Raw genomic sequence first — 16729 nt, forward strand, 5'->3', positions numbered from 1 at the left:
TAAACAGACGGGTACATTTCATACGGCCCTGCCCATCAGCTCCGTATTGCTTGCGTGCAGCCAATCGTACAAGCAGTCCGTATTGTTTGTCTTGGTACCCGCACAGCTCCGTACACCCGACAGCTCAGGCTCATACCTGGTCACTTATTGTACAGCTCCAACTTGTGCAGTGAAGCCAGTTGCCTTGCACAGGTGACTTCTGCGTACAGGTACATTTGGAGAGTTTGGGTGTACCCATAGGTACTTTTGGGATAGTTTTGGGCTGCACGTTCAGTTCAAAGTATTGCTCAAAGAGTGTAGATTTTGAAGCCAAGTGTTGGCTGAAGGTGTATGCACACTATGAATGCCTAGTAAGCAACAAAGTGCTATTGCATTCTAAGCCAGTGTTTGGCTGCGATTCAGCACTATTTTGCGGCAGAAATACATTGCTTTATTGTATTTTTATCCCGGAAGGGATTGTGATTAGGAAGATATTTTTGGGGCAGATTCACTACTATTTTAGAGCAGCCACTGTCAGTGTATGCCATTGCAGTGATTGCATAGCGGTCAGTTGCATTTGATTTGTAGGTACATTTGCCTTTATTCTTGAGCTTGCAATCATGTCTCTCAATGTGAAATTTGGTACCATGACTGAGGCATATAACTTGCATGGACCCAACTATGCTTTGTGGTTATTTACACTCAAGCATATTTTGGTTGGCAAAGGCTTATGGGACATCGTGAATGGTGATGAGACTAGACCTGGTGGAGTTCATCTTCCACTACTAGCACTTCCACTCATGCTTCGACTACCACTCCCATGGAGAATCAGGAGAGGTTTGATCGCAGGGATGCCCAAGTTTTGTCTTTGATTGCATTATCAGTGAAGACGCACATTAAGTCAACCATTGAGCACTATTCTTTGGATGATGTTCCCTTTCTCCCCTTCAGGCATGTATATGCTTCTGTGGATACCTTTTGGGAGAAATTGGCGAGTATTACAGCTTGGCATATTTGGAGAGCCATATGCACAAAGGCATTAGATGGATCTCAGGTCCACCCCTCTCACACCATAGGACCTGTCTCCCATCTAGATCACTACATATAAGAAGAAAAACCCAAGGCTTTTCCATGTTCATCAAGTATATTGTCATTCCACATGACTGGCTGCCTATCAATTTCAAGATGGCATCCATTAGAGGGAAAGAGGGGGCCCTGAGATGAGCGGAGATGAAAATTCACTTGCTACTATCCAACCAATCTCCTCCTGTGGAAGGAGAATAAGACTGTATCGATTGAATAAAAAAATCATTCCAAGGTTCCTACCATGGCATAAGACCTCTAACCACCATCTTGCATAGTAGAGCTCTGCTCTTTAGGTTTGGGCTATAATATTAAGGCCTCCTTCCCGCGCGGGAAGGATCAAGGTTTCCCAAGCCACCCTAGCTCTGGTGCCTGCCACTATAAAGAAAATTCCTTACTCTGCCTTTTGAGCTGAGTGATGCAGCCACTGGAATGGCACCAAAAAGAGCATAAAGACCAAGCCGTGGCCAAAAATACCTCATTGACGACCGCCACTCTAGAGGTGAGGTCAAGTTCATCTAAACTACAAAAAAGGAGTTTCCTCCTGATACTCTCCAACACAAGGGCAAATTGTTGTGACGGAGAGATGCCCACACCGACCTGGCATGCCCAAATATCTCGTAGAAACGCCCCTTTGGATCCACGTGAATCCAAAATTTCCCCCCAAATCCAGAGTATCTTGGTCACTATAAAAGACGTCTTTGGATTTATTCCACTTAGTATGTACACCTACTACCAAACATAACACATCAAAGGCTGCCCTGAATGAGGTAAGATTAAGTGAAATGGGATCCAAAAAAATAGTAGTATGATCAGCCAACTCAATATCCAGAAGCTTCTCATTCTGTCTCAGGGGAAGTCTCACCCAACAAATAAGCACTTGGCTCTGGGCTGATTTGTACAACGAGGAGACCCCTCTAATCCATGCATTTGAGAATTCACAATGTAGAAGGGTACTCTCCAAAAGAACCCAATCTACACTATCACAAGCTTTTTCAAAATCTAGCAGTAGAATAGCAAGTCTTTCGCCAGTGTGCAAGCCCACTGAGAAGCTTCCCAAAAGGAGAATATATTATCAAGAATACTTCTGCCATACACAAAGCCCATTTGCGTATCATGGATAATGTGTGGAAGGAGGAGCTGTAAACACAAACTGATGGCTTTGGCAAAAATCTTATAATAAGTTTCCAAGAGATTGATTAGCCTCCATTGGGATTTAAAAAAATTGGAACCTCCCTTCAGGATGAGATGAATGAGACCCTCTGTAAGTGAGTCAAGCATAGTACTAGAGTCCCATATGCCCTATAGGTTTGAGGTCAAATGAGTAGACTATGGAAATCCCTTAAGAATAGAAAACCAACTCTTTTCTTCCAACTTTCTATTCATGGAGGGATTGTAGTGAGCCAATGAAGGTTCATGTTCGGGGCAGATTTTACATGTATTTGTTGCCTTTCTACTCAGGACTCTATTCAACATTGCTTATGAGACTGTAGACAAGTGAGGATCATCTCGAAGGGGATTGCTAGATTATTGAGCACCTTATACATTGTCCTTTCTTCATGACCTAGGGATCGGTAGCTTGGCTCTCTCTTTTGGGACATCAGGGGTGTTTTATGAGAGACATGACAATTCTTGGGCCCTTTCAGTTCGATGATATCTACCTAAGTCATGCTCTCTGGCTGACTTCCTAGCTCTCCGTAGAGACCTACGCATGCCTATGTGGATAGCTCATGGAAGATTCTGGTGAGCATATCAACATGGCATATTTGGAGATCCACATGTTGGTTCTAGGTCCACCCTGCACACACATTGGTCAGTATTTAGGCAAATACAATACACACCTTGGTGGTCATTTGGAGAAGCATACAGGGATCTTCACGGGAAACCCTTACCAAGAAAACTATTTTCTTTAGGGAGTGGAGCGGCTCCCCATTCTTCTCGGAGTCCCCTACAGGGTTAAGGTGGCACTTTCAGCCTCAACCTTGGATTTTTTATAGCTTGATTTCCCCCCCTTTGCTCTCAGAGTTTCTTGCATACTTAATAGAAGCCTTTTCTTTGGAAGAAAAAGACTAGCTCAAAGGTGCATGTACTTAGAGAGAACACTTGAAAGCTTATACATGGTTGCCCATTGTCACATAAAAAGAGAACCTTGCATATCTCCAGCCATGATTCTGAATGGAGAACTCTCCAACCATGATTACAAGTGAATATGATATACTGAAATTTCCACAGATTTTTTATGACTTGGGATTTAATATGCTTACTTCTCTTCCCATCTTACGAGAGTTTGATTTTACCCTTTTTGGGTTATGTTTTTCATGTTAGCATGACGTATTTTTCACTAGAGCTTCACTCAGGGAGTTTCTTTTATACTTAATAGAAATATTTTTTTTGAAAAAATTTTGCTTTTTGGCTTGGAAATCCTGAGCGAAAGCTAGTCAACCCCTTTAAAATAGAATATCATCTTGCACCTGATATTAGAATTTTGTATCATAGACTGATGATCATGGATTTCACTCCAATCACAAAGATTGATTATGTGGGAGAGCACTCCAAAAATAATTGAGCAGGTTTTCCATAGAGGTGCTCTAATTTATGAGTACGGAACATGAGGATGTATTCAAAAAGATAAAGCATAAATGAATCTCAGCAGCAATAGTTAAAAGACGGAAACCCAAGTAGTTGAGGAAACCCATAATTAGAACATCCCATATGGTCTCTTTTAAATGTCAACAAAAATGTGTTTTTTGGTGCAATAAATTGGAAATATGGTGCATAGGAACCAAACAAGTGAAGCCCATTATACCCATCCTCTCAGCTATGACAGGTCCAACCAGCACCATTGTTTGATCCACCTGTGCATGCACGCACATTGCACTTATTACCACTATTGATAGCAACAAAGTATATCAGTGTGGGATAGAAGAATATTTTTTCATCTGAGTCAAACACATCATCTTACCTCCTTTAACTGCTTGACCACAGAGACCATCAGTGCAACAGCAAGCTCTCTACATTTCTCCACACTATCATAAAGAACTTTCAGTATCCTAGACAGAATGGTACCATCCCATGCTTCCTGCAAGAGAAATTGTTGATTTTTAAAAAATTTGAGCAAGAAAATCCAACATTTAAAACAACAACATAAATCTAAATGAATCCAGGACCATGACCACCCTTCTCACGTAGTAGCAACGAGCAAGAAATGTAGTTTCAACCTCAGATACCCACCCATAATGTTACAAACTCCAACCAAATTTCTCCATTGATTTATTTAGTGCCCAATGAGGGGTTTGGATCATTGTCTGCTCTCACGGATGCACACATGGGGTGCATGCATGCATTAGTCTATGATCATCATTTGGATGGGTTTCACTGATGCCTACCTGCTTGAGGATCCAGGGATGGCTCTTCCAGATCAGCAATTGGAAAGAGAAGACACTTCCTTGCAGAATGGACACACAACCCTTTCTTTCCTTTCTTTCTTTTCTTGAAGAAATTCCTTCGCTTGAAATCTCAAACTCCTCTTACAGACCCGCAGGTTTGGCTTGCCTATACTTCCACTTTATATGATATTCCAGACCAGCCACAGATCGACTTATCCCATGTGCCTAGACCCACCTCCTCTGCCTTATTCTCATCCAATAGTGTCCGAGCAGCAGCTCATCGTTTGAAGACTGGGAGAGCTAAGGACCATGATGGATTGCAAGCGGAGTATGTAATCCATGGGATTGATGCCTTAGCTACAGTCCTCTCCCGTCTTTTTAACGAGTCCATTTGTACAGGTCTTCCACCTAGTTGGCTAGAAAATACCATAGTACCCATACACAAGTCGGGGGTTCCTTTGGAGGCGTCGAACTACAGGACCATTATGATTGGCCATGTCATGGCCAAGATTTATGCGACCATTCTAGAAGGACATATAAATGACCATGCCGAGGCGACAGGCATGAGAGCTAGAGAGCAGGCAGGATTTCGTGCAGAGCACTCGACTCTAGATCATATCTTCACACTCAGGGCTTTGATTGAGGAGGCGAAGTCACGTAAGCAATGGCTCTATTGTTGCTTCGTGGACTTCAGAAAGGCATTTGACACTGTGCCGCGTTTCAGACTCTTCCAGCGACTTCGTGACTTGGGATTCAATGGGGAGATTCAATGGGCGATCATGGCCTTGTATGAGAGAGTCACAGGTAGAGTCAGGACACGGGCGGGGCTGTCGGCGGAAGTACGCAGTACGATAGGGGTGAAGCAGGGGTGTCCTTTGTCTCCGACACTCTTTGGTCTCTATATCGATGAGTTAGAGATGTACATACAGACGATGGGTGGTACAGGTTCTTTACTGGCAGGATCCACGATACCGATTCTCCTCTATGCAGATGACGTGGTTCTTATTTCTTCCTCCCAGCAGGGTTTACAGGCACATCTCCATGCACTCCACAGCTTTTGTCAGGACAGAGGGTTGTCTGTAAACCTTGGGAAGACCAAAGTCATGGTCTTCAACACGTCATACCAGGTTTATAGGAGAGGTGAGTTCTCTTTCACATTTGATGGGCAGGAGGTGGAGCTAGTTAGGGAGTATACATATTTGGGTGCCACATTTAGAGGTCCAGTCTTCACCATGACGCATGCAGCACGAGATAGGATCAGTAGAGGGTATGCCGCCTTGGCACTTCTCGAGAGGCAGTGTGCACAGTCACATTTTCAGCATCCCGACACGAAGTCCTTACTTTTCGATACGCTGGTGAGACCTGCAGTCATGTATGCTAGCCCCTTTTGGGCAGGAGTCTCAGTGTTGCAGATTGGAGACGAGTAGAGAGGTTACAGATCATCATGTTCTCCAGATTGATCAGAGCGAAGCCCACGGTACCGCATCAGATTACGTTCGCAGAGTTTGGAGCTACACCCCTAGCGCTAGATGCAGCATTTCAGTCAGTTACGTACTTGCATAGGATCAGGGCGCTCGGAGACTCAGCAGTAGGCAGAGCACGATTACCGTGGCTAGCACTGACATCCTCGCAGATGTTAGCGGAGAGAGGTCATACTTTTTGTTGGTACCACACACTCTCCACATGGCTCACCTCGCTGGGCTTGGATATGGATAGGCTGCCACCATTTCGATACAGCATAGATGCCCCTCGCCTCCCTCTCACTCAACATGAGCTCAGCCAGGTTATCAGGGCAGATTTGTTGCAGCTACACACGTTTCGCCTTGGGTTCATCCCACGGAGCTTCCTACGAAGATGGCCACATATCGTGACCATTTTCTCAGGATTTCAGAGGATGGCTTCATCATATCTCAGGATATATCGGCGTTCATATGTCGCACTCACTCAGGATTGCCTTGGGCCAGCTCAGGGTATCTTCCCACAGATTAGACGTTGAGGCCGGCAGGATGCGTCGTACAGCTACCGGACATAGACCCAGGCGAGAGACTAGGATATGCCCTTGTTGCACTATGGGGGAGGTGGAGACTGAGGAGCACTTTGTTTGCAGATGCCCTTTATATTATGAGATCCGTGGCAGATTTCACTGTTTATTTGGGCATGGATTTGGACCTCTCTCTCGGATTATGGAGTATGAGGATCAGTATTGCTTAGCGTTGTTCATCAGGGAGATCACCAGATACAGAGAGAGATTCCTCAGAGAGCACCGTCGCATCCCTGCCAGAGACCTGGTTATTCATGAGGAGCAGGACGAGGCGCAGGACCATGAGCACAGAGATAGCCCATCTTGCCAGAGAGCACCGATGGTTCCACCCCGAGGATGTACATATGACATGATCCGGCAGCACCGCAGGATGATCTTATACAGAGGCCGTACCCGTCGCTTTATTTCTAGACGACGGAGGATGATGGCAGATTTTCGGAGGAGATTGCTCCATGGAGACTTGGCACGGCCAGCAGCCCATTTGACACTTGCCCAGATCTTCACACTCATGGCAGGAGGCATGGTCGATGGCCATGACTTCCATCATTTCTTTGGATCACAGACCCCTTAGGGAAGACGATGTTCCTCATATTTCATATTTTACATTTTGTATCTAGGCAATTTTTGGTACTCTATTTCATTTCATTTTGTATCTAGGATTTTTGTAGCCATTTTTGGCATCTTAGCGGTATTACGATGAGGCCACCTAGTTGGCGCATCGTCGATGATGTATTTTCCTTTCGGATGATTTTGTGTCCCATAGGCCATGTATGGCCTTCCGTGGACCTTTAATAAAATTTCTTTCTTTCTTTCTTTCTAGTTTGGTTTGGGATTTTCAGCCACACTGGCTGGAACAACACTCAAAGAGGAAGCACTATGGCTTGACAAGGTATAGCTGGACCATTAGTGTCTGAGGGGAGGGGGAGTGCAGTGTGCAGATGTCGTAGGTTGTACTGTAGTGAACAACGATGTACAAGTGCACTATGCTAAATGACAATCAAATGAGAACTCCACAACATAAGCATAAGAAGAAACATGTTCATACACTAGTGAACAGTCCCCATATCGGAAAGAGACAGAATGAGAAAGTGACCAAGATGGCCAAAGTACGTATCACTGGACCAGCAAGAGACAGAATGAGAAAGTGACCGAGATGGCCAAAGTACATATCACTGGACCAGCGCCTACAGGTCACAAGTCACAAGTCACAAGAACACACAGATCCATCCCCATAGACAGAGGGGTACACATAGGTCCCTCCACACTCCCTCCTTGGCGAGCTCGTAGCTCCAGCCTCTATCTCTCCTCACACTCTCCTTTTTCCTGCTCCACTGCCGGACGCCGAATGCCCAATGCTCAATGCTGAATGTCCAATCCCCTCTCCACCTTCTCCTTCATCCTCATCCCCCGCCTTGGAGGGTCCCTTCTCTGCTAAGAAACTCTCCCTTTCTCCCCATTGGTCATCCTTCTATCTCCTTCGATGTTGAGGATAGCCGTTGCGCCACTGGCTCTCTTGCTGTGTGCAGGTGAGCTAGATCACCGTGCCACTCAACCACTGAACCACTGTGTAACTGTAAATACTCATGAACCATTGTGTAACTGTAAATACTCCTGACTGTTCCATGTGCTAAGCTCACTCTCCATGTGCGCAGCTCTCGATGAGATTGCCTTGAGCATTGTACTAAAGGTTGACCTGTGGTTGACATGTGACGACATGTGGTTGACATGTGTCGACGCATGGTCGCCTCAGATAGTACCCCTGGATGAACCTGTGTGGTCAACCCCTCATGTTGTGTGGCTGACCTGTGTTGACACATGGTCAACATGTGGTCAACGCCTGCCGACATGTGGTCAGGGATGTCTCTACTGTAACAGTTTCCCCCGCCACTATCATTCACCGTCCCGGTGAATAGAAATGGAGGAGGAAAACCGTCAAAAGAAAAAAAGAACTTACAAACCATTGATATGGTGATGTAGTAGGAAAAGAAAATGTTATAGACCATGTGGCTGGCCTTGCAAGTAATACCAAAATTTGTATTAAAATGAAACTTTGAAAATAAAATGCTGCTTGGTGAGGTACAGCATGGAAAATTGCAAAAAACTGAGTACATCATAAGGATAGGGTACCATGATATTTACACTGAGAGCCAATCAGCCTGTCAAAAATCTAACAGTGCAAAAAAAAACCCAAAAAACCCATGTATCAAATTACTGAGGGGGGTCATCAATAGCCTTCTCCTCTACCGCCTTCGCCTCTGTCCTCTGCTCTGCCGCAGTTGTATGTAGCTCTATAACCTTTTCCTGAGCCATCTGCTCCGCCCTAGTCATATGTAGCTCTGGATGGTGTGTTTCCTCCTCAGCCTCAATTGTGTCAATCACGTTTCTCAAATTTTCATACTTGGTCTTATACCGGTGGTATCGCCGGTAGTAATGATCCTTTTGCCCTTGCAAGGTGATATGGGAAGTTTGGAGGGTGGCCAACTGTGTCCAAAGGTCTGTGAACTCTTCCTCCATGGATGAATGCTTCTTTTCCAATTCAGCCACTCGAGAATCTGATTTTTCTCGGGCAAGCTATGAGGAAGACAACGAGTCCTTTAACTGTGTGATCTCTTGCTGAAATCTGGTTACCTCTATGAGATGCTGGCTTCGCAAAGTTGCCAGATCTATTGCATGCTGGCTGCGTACTGTTGCCATGTCTGCTTCCCATTCCTACTTGTGGATGTGGTGGCGATCCTCAAAGGCAGCCTGCTGAATGTTCCAAGTAATGTCACGCTCATGAATAGCTGATTGAGCTCTCTCGAATTCTAACGTCAAATGTTGCTACTGGGAGAGGGGCTTATGAGCATAACCTGTGGAATTGAAAATGGTTGTTCCCAGTTGCGTGAAAGTGTTATCCATGATACACTGAGCGACATGTAGGGACCTCTTCATCCAAGCATACCTATCGCTGTAATTCAGCCTGTCAACCAAATTAATCGCGTCCCCCAATTCCTCGAACATGTCAGGGAGAGCGCCCTCTTCCTTTGTAGACAGGTTGCCTGTAGGTGCCAATTGATCTAAGTGCACAAAACATGTCAGGGCCCTCAAGGTCTTCCTATTCTGTGCAAGGGATTCCTGCAAAGGAATGGTGAAGATTTGATTCACATCCTCTTCTTCCCCACATCCTGGTGAGCGTTTCCTGTGAAGAACGGAACTCAACAAAGTTGAAAAGATGGATGCCGACAAGATACCACGCAAAGCAATGGAAGCTACACAAATTACAGGTTAGTATAAAGAGGGGTTGAAGTGGATGGAATCATGGGTATAACAACCACTGATATACCAGAATATGCATGTGAAATAAGAGAGATTGTGACATAGAAAATGATACAAAAACTATGGCAAAACCCTGGAACAAAAATGCAGTTTTACAAGCAAGAAGTTAACTCAATGGACAGCTATGGAATGCAGAAATACCTTGGGAAAGACATATCAACGTTTAAAAGACATCTAATGCAAAATCAGAACTAGTTCACATGATATCGAGGTAGAGAGGGGTAGATGGGCAAGACCCAAGGTCCCTAGAGAGGAAAGAATCTGCAAAATCTGCACCACAACAGAGGTGGAAAGCGAGCAGCATGTACTCCTGAGATGTAGAGCATACGCGCACATCAGAGAAGGCTATGTTGGAAGCAGAGATCTAAAAAATCTGCTGGAGCAGCCAGCCAAAAAGCTAGGAAGCTACTTAAAAAGAGATTTTGGAACATCGCAACAAGGTACTAGTTCTAGCTCACAAGCTAGCCCAACAAGTACTCACTACATGACAAGTCTATAGGATTTTTCTCTCACTGGATGTAAGGGATCACTATTAGTTAATAGTGATCACCAGTACCATATATCTTGAAAAGTCTATGTGGACTTTAATACAATCATATCATATCTCTCTTTCTCTCTCCAAGTACTAGTTGATGGCCCCTATAATCACAAGCTAATGGCCCTTAAGACCAGGGAAAGGTAATCATAAGGCAATGAAATAGGGGTCAAGCAAGGTTTCCCTTTCTCACCAACTCTGTTTGGATTATTTATTGATGAATTGGAAGAATGGATGAGAGCCCACAATGGAGGGGAAGTCTCCATTTGCAATGGACAAAAAAACATGCACACACACCTAGATGCACCAATAAAATTCTGCAAATACTTAGGAATGCAAGTCAGCATTGCCAAATAGGCCTCTGAGCCCCCACCCTGTAAACTTGTGGAAGAACGAGCCACAAGGGACTCCCAAGAAAAAATGAACCCTAAGAGGCACCCCTGCATGTGAGAGGCACCCTTGCGTTCGAAGCACAAATAGGGGACAGCTATTGGAGAAGGCAGCAAGGTTACCCGTCTTCTCTTTCCCATACCCCGCTTCCTCTTTTCCCTCCCACTTAGTGGGCTGTTTTTTTCCAAGATCAGCAGTAGGGTGCAAGGATTGGAATAGTTCCATGGGACTCTCATGTATGAACTGAAGATATCTAGTAGCTACCTAGGAACGGAATGGAAATGTGGAAAGCATAATGAAAAGCAAAATGGAAAGGAAAATGAAAGAACAAGTGCTAGGCAATGATAACCAAAATACTCACATGTAGATAGCTTGATGTTGACTGATATCCAAAGACTCAAGACAAGTACAACACTATATAGTGTGACACTAGACTCTAGAAAGCCATAGTGTATATGGGATAACTCCCAATATGACATGTGGCATGTCTAGGACTCACTAGACTGTAAAACACCCCCTAGACACCTAGTACACTCATTTTTGACTCACTTTGGCTTCATATTCCAACACCCCCCCATGAAGGCAAGGTGAGAGACTACTGGAATGGAACCAAGATCAGAACATGACAATGATGGTTATCAGAACTGTGCATGCTGGTCTAGAACTAGACATGGTTTCCACACAATCTCAGAGGCAAGTGAGCATGGCTCAGAGGCTAGTGAGCATAACATAGAAATCTCATCTAGCATGGCTCAGAGGCTCATCATGCATGGATGCATCACCAACTCAGAGGTCTAGGATGTGAAGATAGTGGGAGAGAGGGAAGGAGTCTCACTTGCGGCTTTCTCACATACACAATGGGGGAATACACACACAGGTGGAGGCTGAAAACAGTTTTCCTCTTCTTAGTTGTGAAAGTCAAAAGAACTCTAGTACAAAGAAATAGAAGAACCCTATATGTGGGTCTCAAACCAAACTCAACTAACTAAGGTGGCATACTAACTGAGCCACAAACTAGAGTAGATAAGGATAGCTGTCATCCAGCTATTATTCGTGGGCGGTGTACCAACCGCATCTGCAGCTAACAAGTCGGTGACATAAATGCACAACGGTCACCCTGGCATATCGCGAGTGGAGCTCGATATCTCAACACTCCCCGTCGAGCTCAATCCCAATTCTTGCACACCAAGCAGGTCTCTGAACTTGCGCAGCTTCTCTGCGCCCAATGCCTTCGTGAATATGTCAGCGACCTGATCCTCTGTGTTGACATAAACTAGATCAATAAGACCTAGTAAAACCTTCTCCTGCACATAGTGATAATGCACCTCAATGTGCTTTGTTCTAGCATGATAGACTAGGTTATTTGCCAAGTGTATACTTCTCATGTTATCACAATAAATGACAACTGGCCCATCTGTAGACTGATGCATATCATAAAGTAGCTTATGCAACCAAGCTACCTCACATGCAGCCATTGCTGCACCCCTGTACTCAGCCTCTGTGCTCGACAAGGCAACTGTAGGCTATTTCTTGCTGCTCCAGGTGACTGCAGCGCTCCCAAAAGAGAACACATATCCACTGGTAGATCGTCTATCAGAAGTACTACCAGCCCAATCAGCATCAGTGTATCCATGCAACTGTATCTGAACCCCAACCTCATAAAATAGTCCATACTGCAATGTGGACTTCACATACCTGAGTATGCGTCTAGCCGCATCCAAATGCGGTTTCCTTGGAGCCTGCATAAACTGACTTACCAATCCAACAGCATAGCTTAAATCTGACCTGGTAATAGTCATATAAATCAGACTTCCTACTATGCGTCTGTACATAGTAGGGTCTTCCAAAAGCTCACCTGCATCTGTGCTCAGCTTCACATTCTGCTCCAAAGGAACTGAAATAGGCTTACAGCTTGTCATCCCATATTTGGACAGCATGTCCAATCCATACTGCCTCTGCAAGAGCTGTATCCCACTTGGTGATCTAATCACCTCAATGCCCAAGAAATAACGCAACTCTCCCAAATCCTTCATCTCAAACTTCTGCTTCAATAGCATTTTCACATGAAGGATATCTTCATCACTATCACCTGTGATGATCAAATCATCAACATAAATGACAAGCAGCATAATACCTTTCTCTGTTTTTCTCACATAGAGTGAGAAATCTGCCTTGGAAATCTGAAAGCCAATAGTGACAAGATACTGTCCTATCTTGTCAGACCATGCTCTAGGTGCTTGCTTCAAGCCATACAAGGCTTTCTTCAACCTGCAAACAAACTCAGGATGAATAGCATGAACATAACCTAGTGGCTGCTCCATAAAGACCTCTTCTTGCAAATCACCATGCAAGAAGGCATTCTTTACATCCATCTGATGTAAAGACCATCCCTTTGATGCAGCCATAGCAATGACTGCTCTTACAGTTGCCATCCTTGCAACCGGACTGAATGTTTCTTCATAATCAATGCCATATGTCTGTGCATACCCCTTGATAACTAATCTTGCCTTGTATCTGTTCACAGAACCATCTGCATTGTGCTTGATCTTATAAACCCACTTACAGCCAATTGCATTCTTGTCTTTAGGCAAAGGCACCACTTCCCATGTAGCATTTGCTTCCAAGGCATCCATTTCTTCATCCATGGCTTTCTCCCATTTTTTATTTCCCATGGCTTGCTCAAAAGAAGTGGGTTCTGGTTCCTGTATCACTTTGACTATATAGGCATAGTGAATGGCTGTAAATCCATCATATTTCAGCCTATCCACAGGATACCTAGCTCTGGTAGACCTGCGCAAAATAGGCTCACTTCCAGGTGCTCTCAAAACATCCCTGGTCTTCCTTACTCTAGGTGTAACAACAGAAGGAATACCCAACTCATCATCAATGCTCTGTTCTGAGCCACTGCATTCACCATCCACATAAGAGTGACCTGCATTCACATCAAACATGGGCTGATCTGCCTTCTCTTTTCCTTTTCGTGATACGTGCATACCACTATCTGCATTGCTTTGAGGAGATTCTCCTGATCTCAATCTGCCTGTCCATGGCGAAGTATGTGAACCACTGCTAGAGGACACTGCAAGTCCACTGATATTTTGTGATTGCTGCTGTGAATTCTGTGCAGCATTACCATTTTGTGCATCTACATCAATCATCACATTTACTGGTTTATACCAGCTGCTCATCTCATCAAAAACAACATCTCTGCTCACTGTAAACTTACGAGTAGAAGGGTTATAGCATCTATACCCTTTCTGCTGCAGAGAATAACCAATAAAGACACACTTCTTAGCTTTTGGATCCAACTTGGACCTCAACTCATCTAGCACATGAACATAGGCAATGCAACAAAAAATTTTCAAATGAGAAATGTCTAGTTTCCTACCAGTATACATCTCCTCTGGCGTCATGCCATGTATTGCTGCAGTGGGAGTCCTGTTCATTATGTAAACTGCTGTAGCAACTGCTTCAGCCCAATAATAATCTGGTAGATCTTTTTCATTTAGCATGGCCCGAGCTACCTCTCCAATATGCCTGTTTTTCCTTTCTGCAAGTCCATTTTGCTGTGGGGTATGACTGCATGAATATTGCTGCTTTATGCCATGCTCCTGCAGGAACCTTGCAAACTCATTTGAGAGGTACCCTCCCCCTCCATCTGACCTTAGGCATTTTATTTGCAGGCCTGTTTCTTTTTCAACCATAGCTTTAAAAGCTTTGAAGTGCCCAAACACTTCACTTTTCTTTTTCATAAAATACACCCAAACTTTTTTGCTGAAGTCATCAATAAAAGTGACAAAATAGTGATAGCCTCCAATAGATGCAGCTTTAGTAGTCCACACATCAGATTGGATTAATTCCAATGGCTTTTTACTCTCTTGAACATGCCTAGGAAATGGTTTCCTTGCCTGTTTTCCAAATTGATAGGCTTCACAAACCTTATGCATTTCTGTAACCTTGAATTTAGGCAATCCTGCAACAATATTTTGGGCTTGCATTGATTTAAGTCGCTGTATATTAACATGACCAATGCGTTTATGCCAGATATCAATATCTGCAACTACACCGGTCCCATGTGCAAACATTGCTGCACTCAATTGAGGCATGTCCGCATCCAACGTAAACATCCTGCCTTTCTTCTTTCCTTTTGCTATCAAGCGACCGTTATTTTTCATATCCTCAACAAAGCATCCATGAGGATTAAATCTGACCTACAAGCCCTGCTCAACCATTTGACCAACAGAAACTAGGTTCTGGGTGATGTTTGGGACATGAAATACATCAGACATGTATTTCTTTTTCCCATCCTGCATAGACAAAGGAATTTTACCAATCTGCACAATAGGATGTGCAGTATCATCACCAGTCTCCACAAATCCTGGTTTTTCCATTTTCCTTGCATCCTGCATCCACTATCCTGCATCCACTCTGCATGACCTATCATGTGGTTTAACGTACCTGAGTCAACATACCACACATCATTTCGTTCTTCTGCACTTGTCACATAATTGGTCATGTGCTGCACCATAAATAGATGCTCATTTCTATCATCACCCTGTCTACTGGAAGATGCATAATTACCTTGCTGCAATTTTCCATTCATAATGTCATTCTGCTTTTTGTAGCAGTCCTTAGTCGTATGACCCATTTTACCACAGTAGTAGCATTCAACATTGTTGTTTGCATTTTGGCCTCTCTGCCATCCACCACGGCCTCTTTGGCTCCCCCTACCTCTAGAGTTACCACGTCCTCCTCCATAGGACTGGTTTTCTTGAGTTTGTTGCATATTCTGATTTCTACCACGGCCTGCAGATCAGCCTCCTCTACCTCTGCCTCTACCTCTTCCAGCATTTGAGTAGAAGACAGTTTCTTTTGAAGTTCCTCCTGAAGAAGATGCACCCCCATTTCTTTGCTCTTCAGAAATTAGAAGAGCAAACAACTCTTCAAAATCAGGAAATTTTTCACGGACGGCAACAGATGTCCGGAACTGTGCATAATCCTTTCCTAGACCATTCAAGGTCACAGAAACTAGATCATCATCTTCCACTGGCGACCCAATGGAAGCAAGTGCATCTGCAATTTTCTTCACCTTCATGTGGTAGTCATTGATGCTCATATTTTCTCTCTGCACATTGTGCAACTCTTGTTTGAGCTGCATTTTCCTGGCTTGTGTATTTGTGCTGTACATTTTTGCCAAAGTATCCCATGCCTCCTTTGGCGTACTTGCATCCTGAATATGCACAATCATAGAATCCAAAATACTGATAGACGGGTAGTACATAACTTTTCTGGCTCTCTCATGCCATCCTTTAAATGCCTGCATTTCCTGTTGATTGGGAACATTAGGAAGAACTGGTTCTTCTTCATTTCCTGTAATGAACTCCCAATAGCCTTTTCCCATAAGGAAATTTGTCATTTTAAACTTCCATGCCTGGAAGTTGTTCTTGTCAAGCTTTTCAGTGACAATCTGTGAAAGAGAATCAGACGCCATTACAGAACACTGCAAAATATTCTGTCACTGCAAAAAACACAGCTTTTGCCTCACATGGGCAGATCTGCAAAACTGACGAAAGTGGTATTTGACCACACAGTCACTTCCTAGTGACGATTTTGCATCAACAGGCAACAAGCATGATTCCGCAACTCCCAATATCTCTGCACACACGCATACGATGCAATTTCTGCGGCAACTTTTCATCGACCAATAAAACAGTGGTCGCACAACAAAAGCAGGGCCTTTTTCTGAGTGCCTGCGAAGAACTTCCGCCTTCAAAACGGGCCCCGAAATGGCCTCGAATCAGAAAAATAAAGTCACCAAGGGATTTGCCCTCTCCCGCAGCATATACTGTCCTCTCGCCACACCACGAAGGGCGTCTCAATCTGAGACAATGCACTCTTGCACTTCTGGCTGTGCTACCTGCAGAGATTTGCTCCCAAACTCGAAAAAGGAAAGCAACACTGGTCCTCTTACCAGGACACCGCGAACTTGGTTTGCTTTCT

At 44.2% G+C, this 16729-nt stretch overlaps 1 protein-coding gene across 1 annotated transcript in view; it reads right to left on the reverse strand.

The window, feature by feature from the left end:
* The window catches only part of LOC147880170 (uncharacterized), a 368868-nt gene that overhangs the window by 325657 nt on the left and 26482 nt on the right, over positions 1 to 16729 (reverse strand). The window contains exons 3-4 of the mRNA XM_087370364.1: positions 4025 to 4141; positions 3869 to 3917 (exon numbers count right to left, since the gene is read on the reverse strand). Coding sequence (XP_087226490.1) covers positions 3869 to 3917; positions 4025 to 4141 — 166 coding nt within the window. The remainder of the gene's footprint in view (positions 1 to 3868; positions 3918 to 4024; positions 4142 to 16729) is intronic.

The sequence above is a fragment of the Dipteris shenzhenensis genome, chromosome 32 (assembly GCF_047967505.1).
Source record: "Dipteris shenzhenensis isolate YYH24624 ecotype China chromosome 32, Dip_SZ_1.0, whole genome shotgun sequence".
Taxonomy (NCBI): Eukaryota; Viridiplantae; Streptophyta; class Polypodiopsida; order Gleicheniales; family Dipteridaceae; genus Dipteris; species Dipteris shenzhenensis.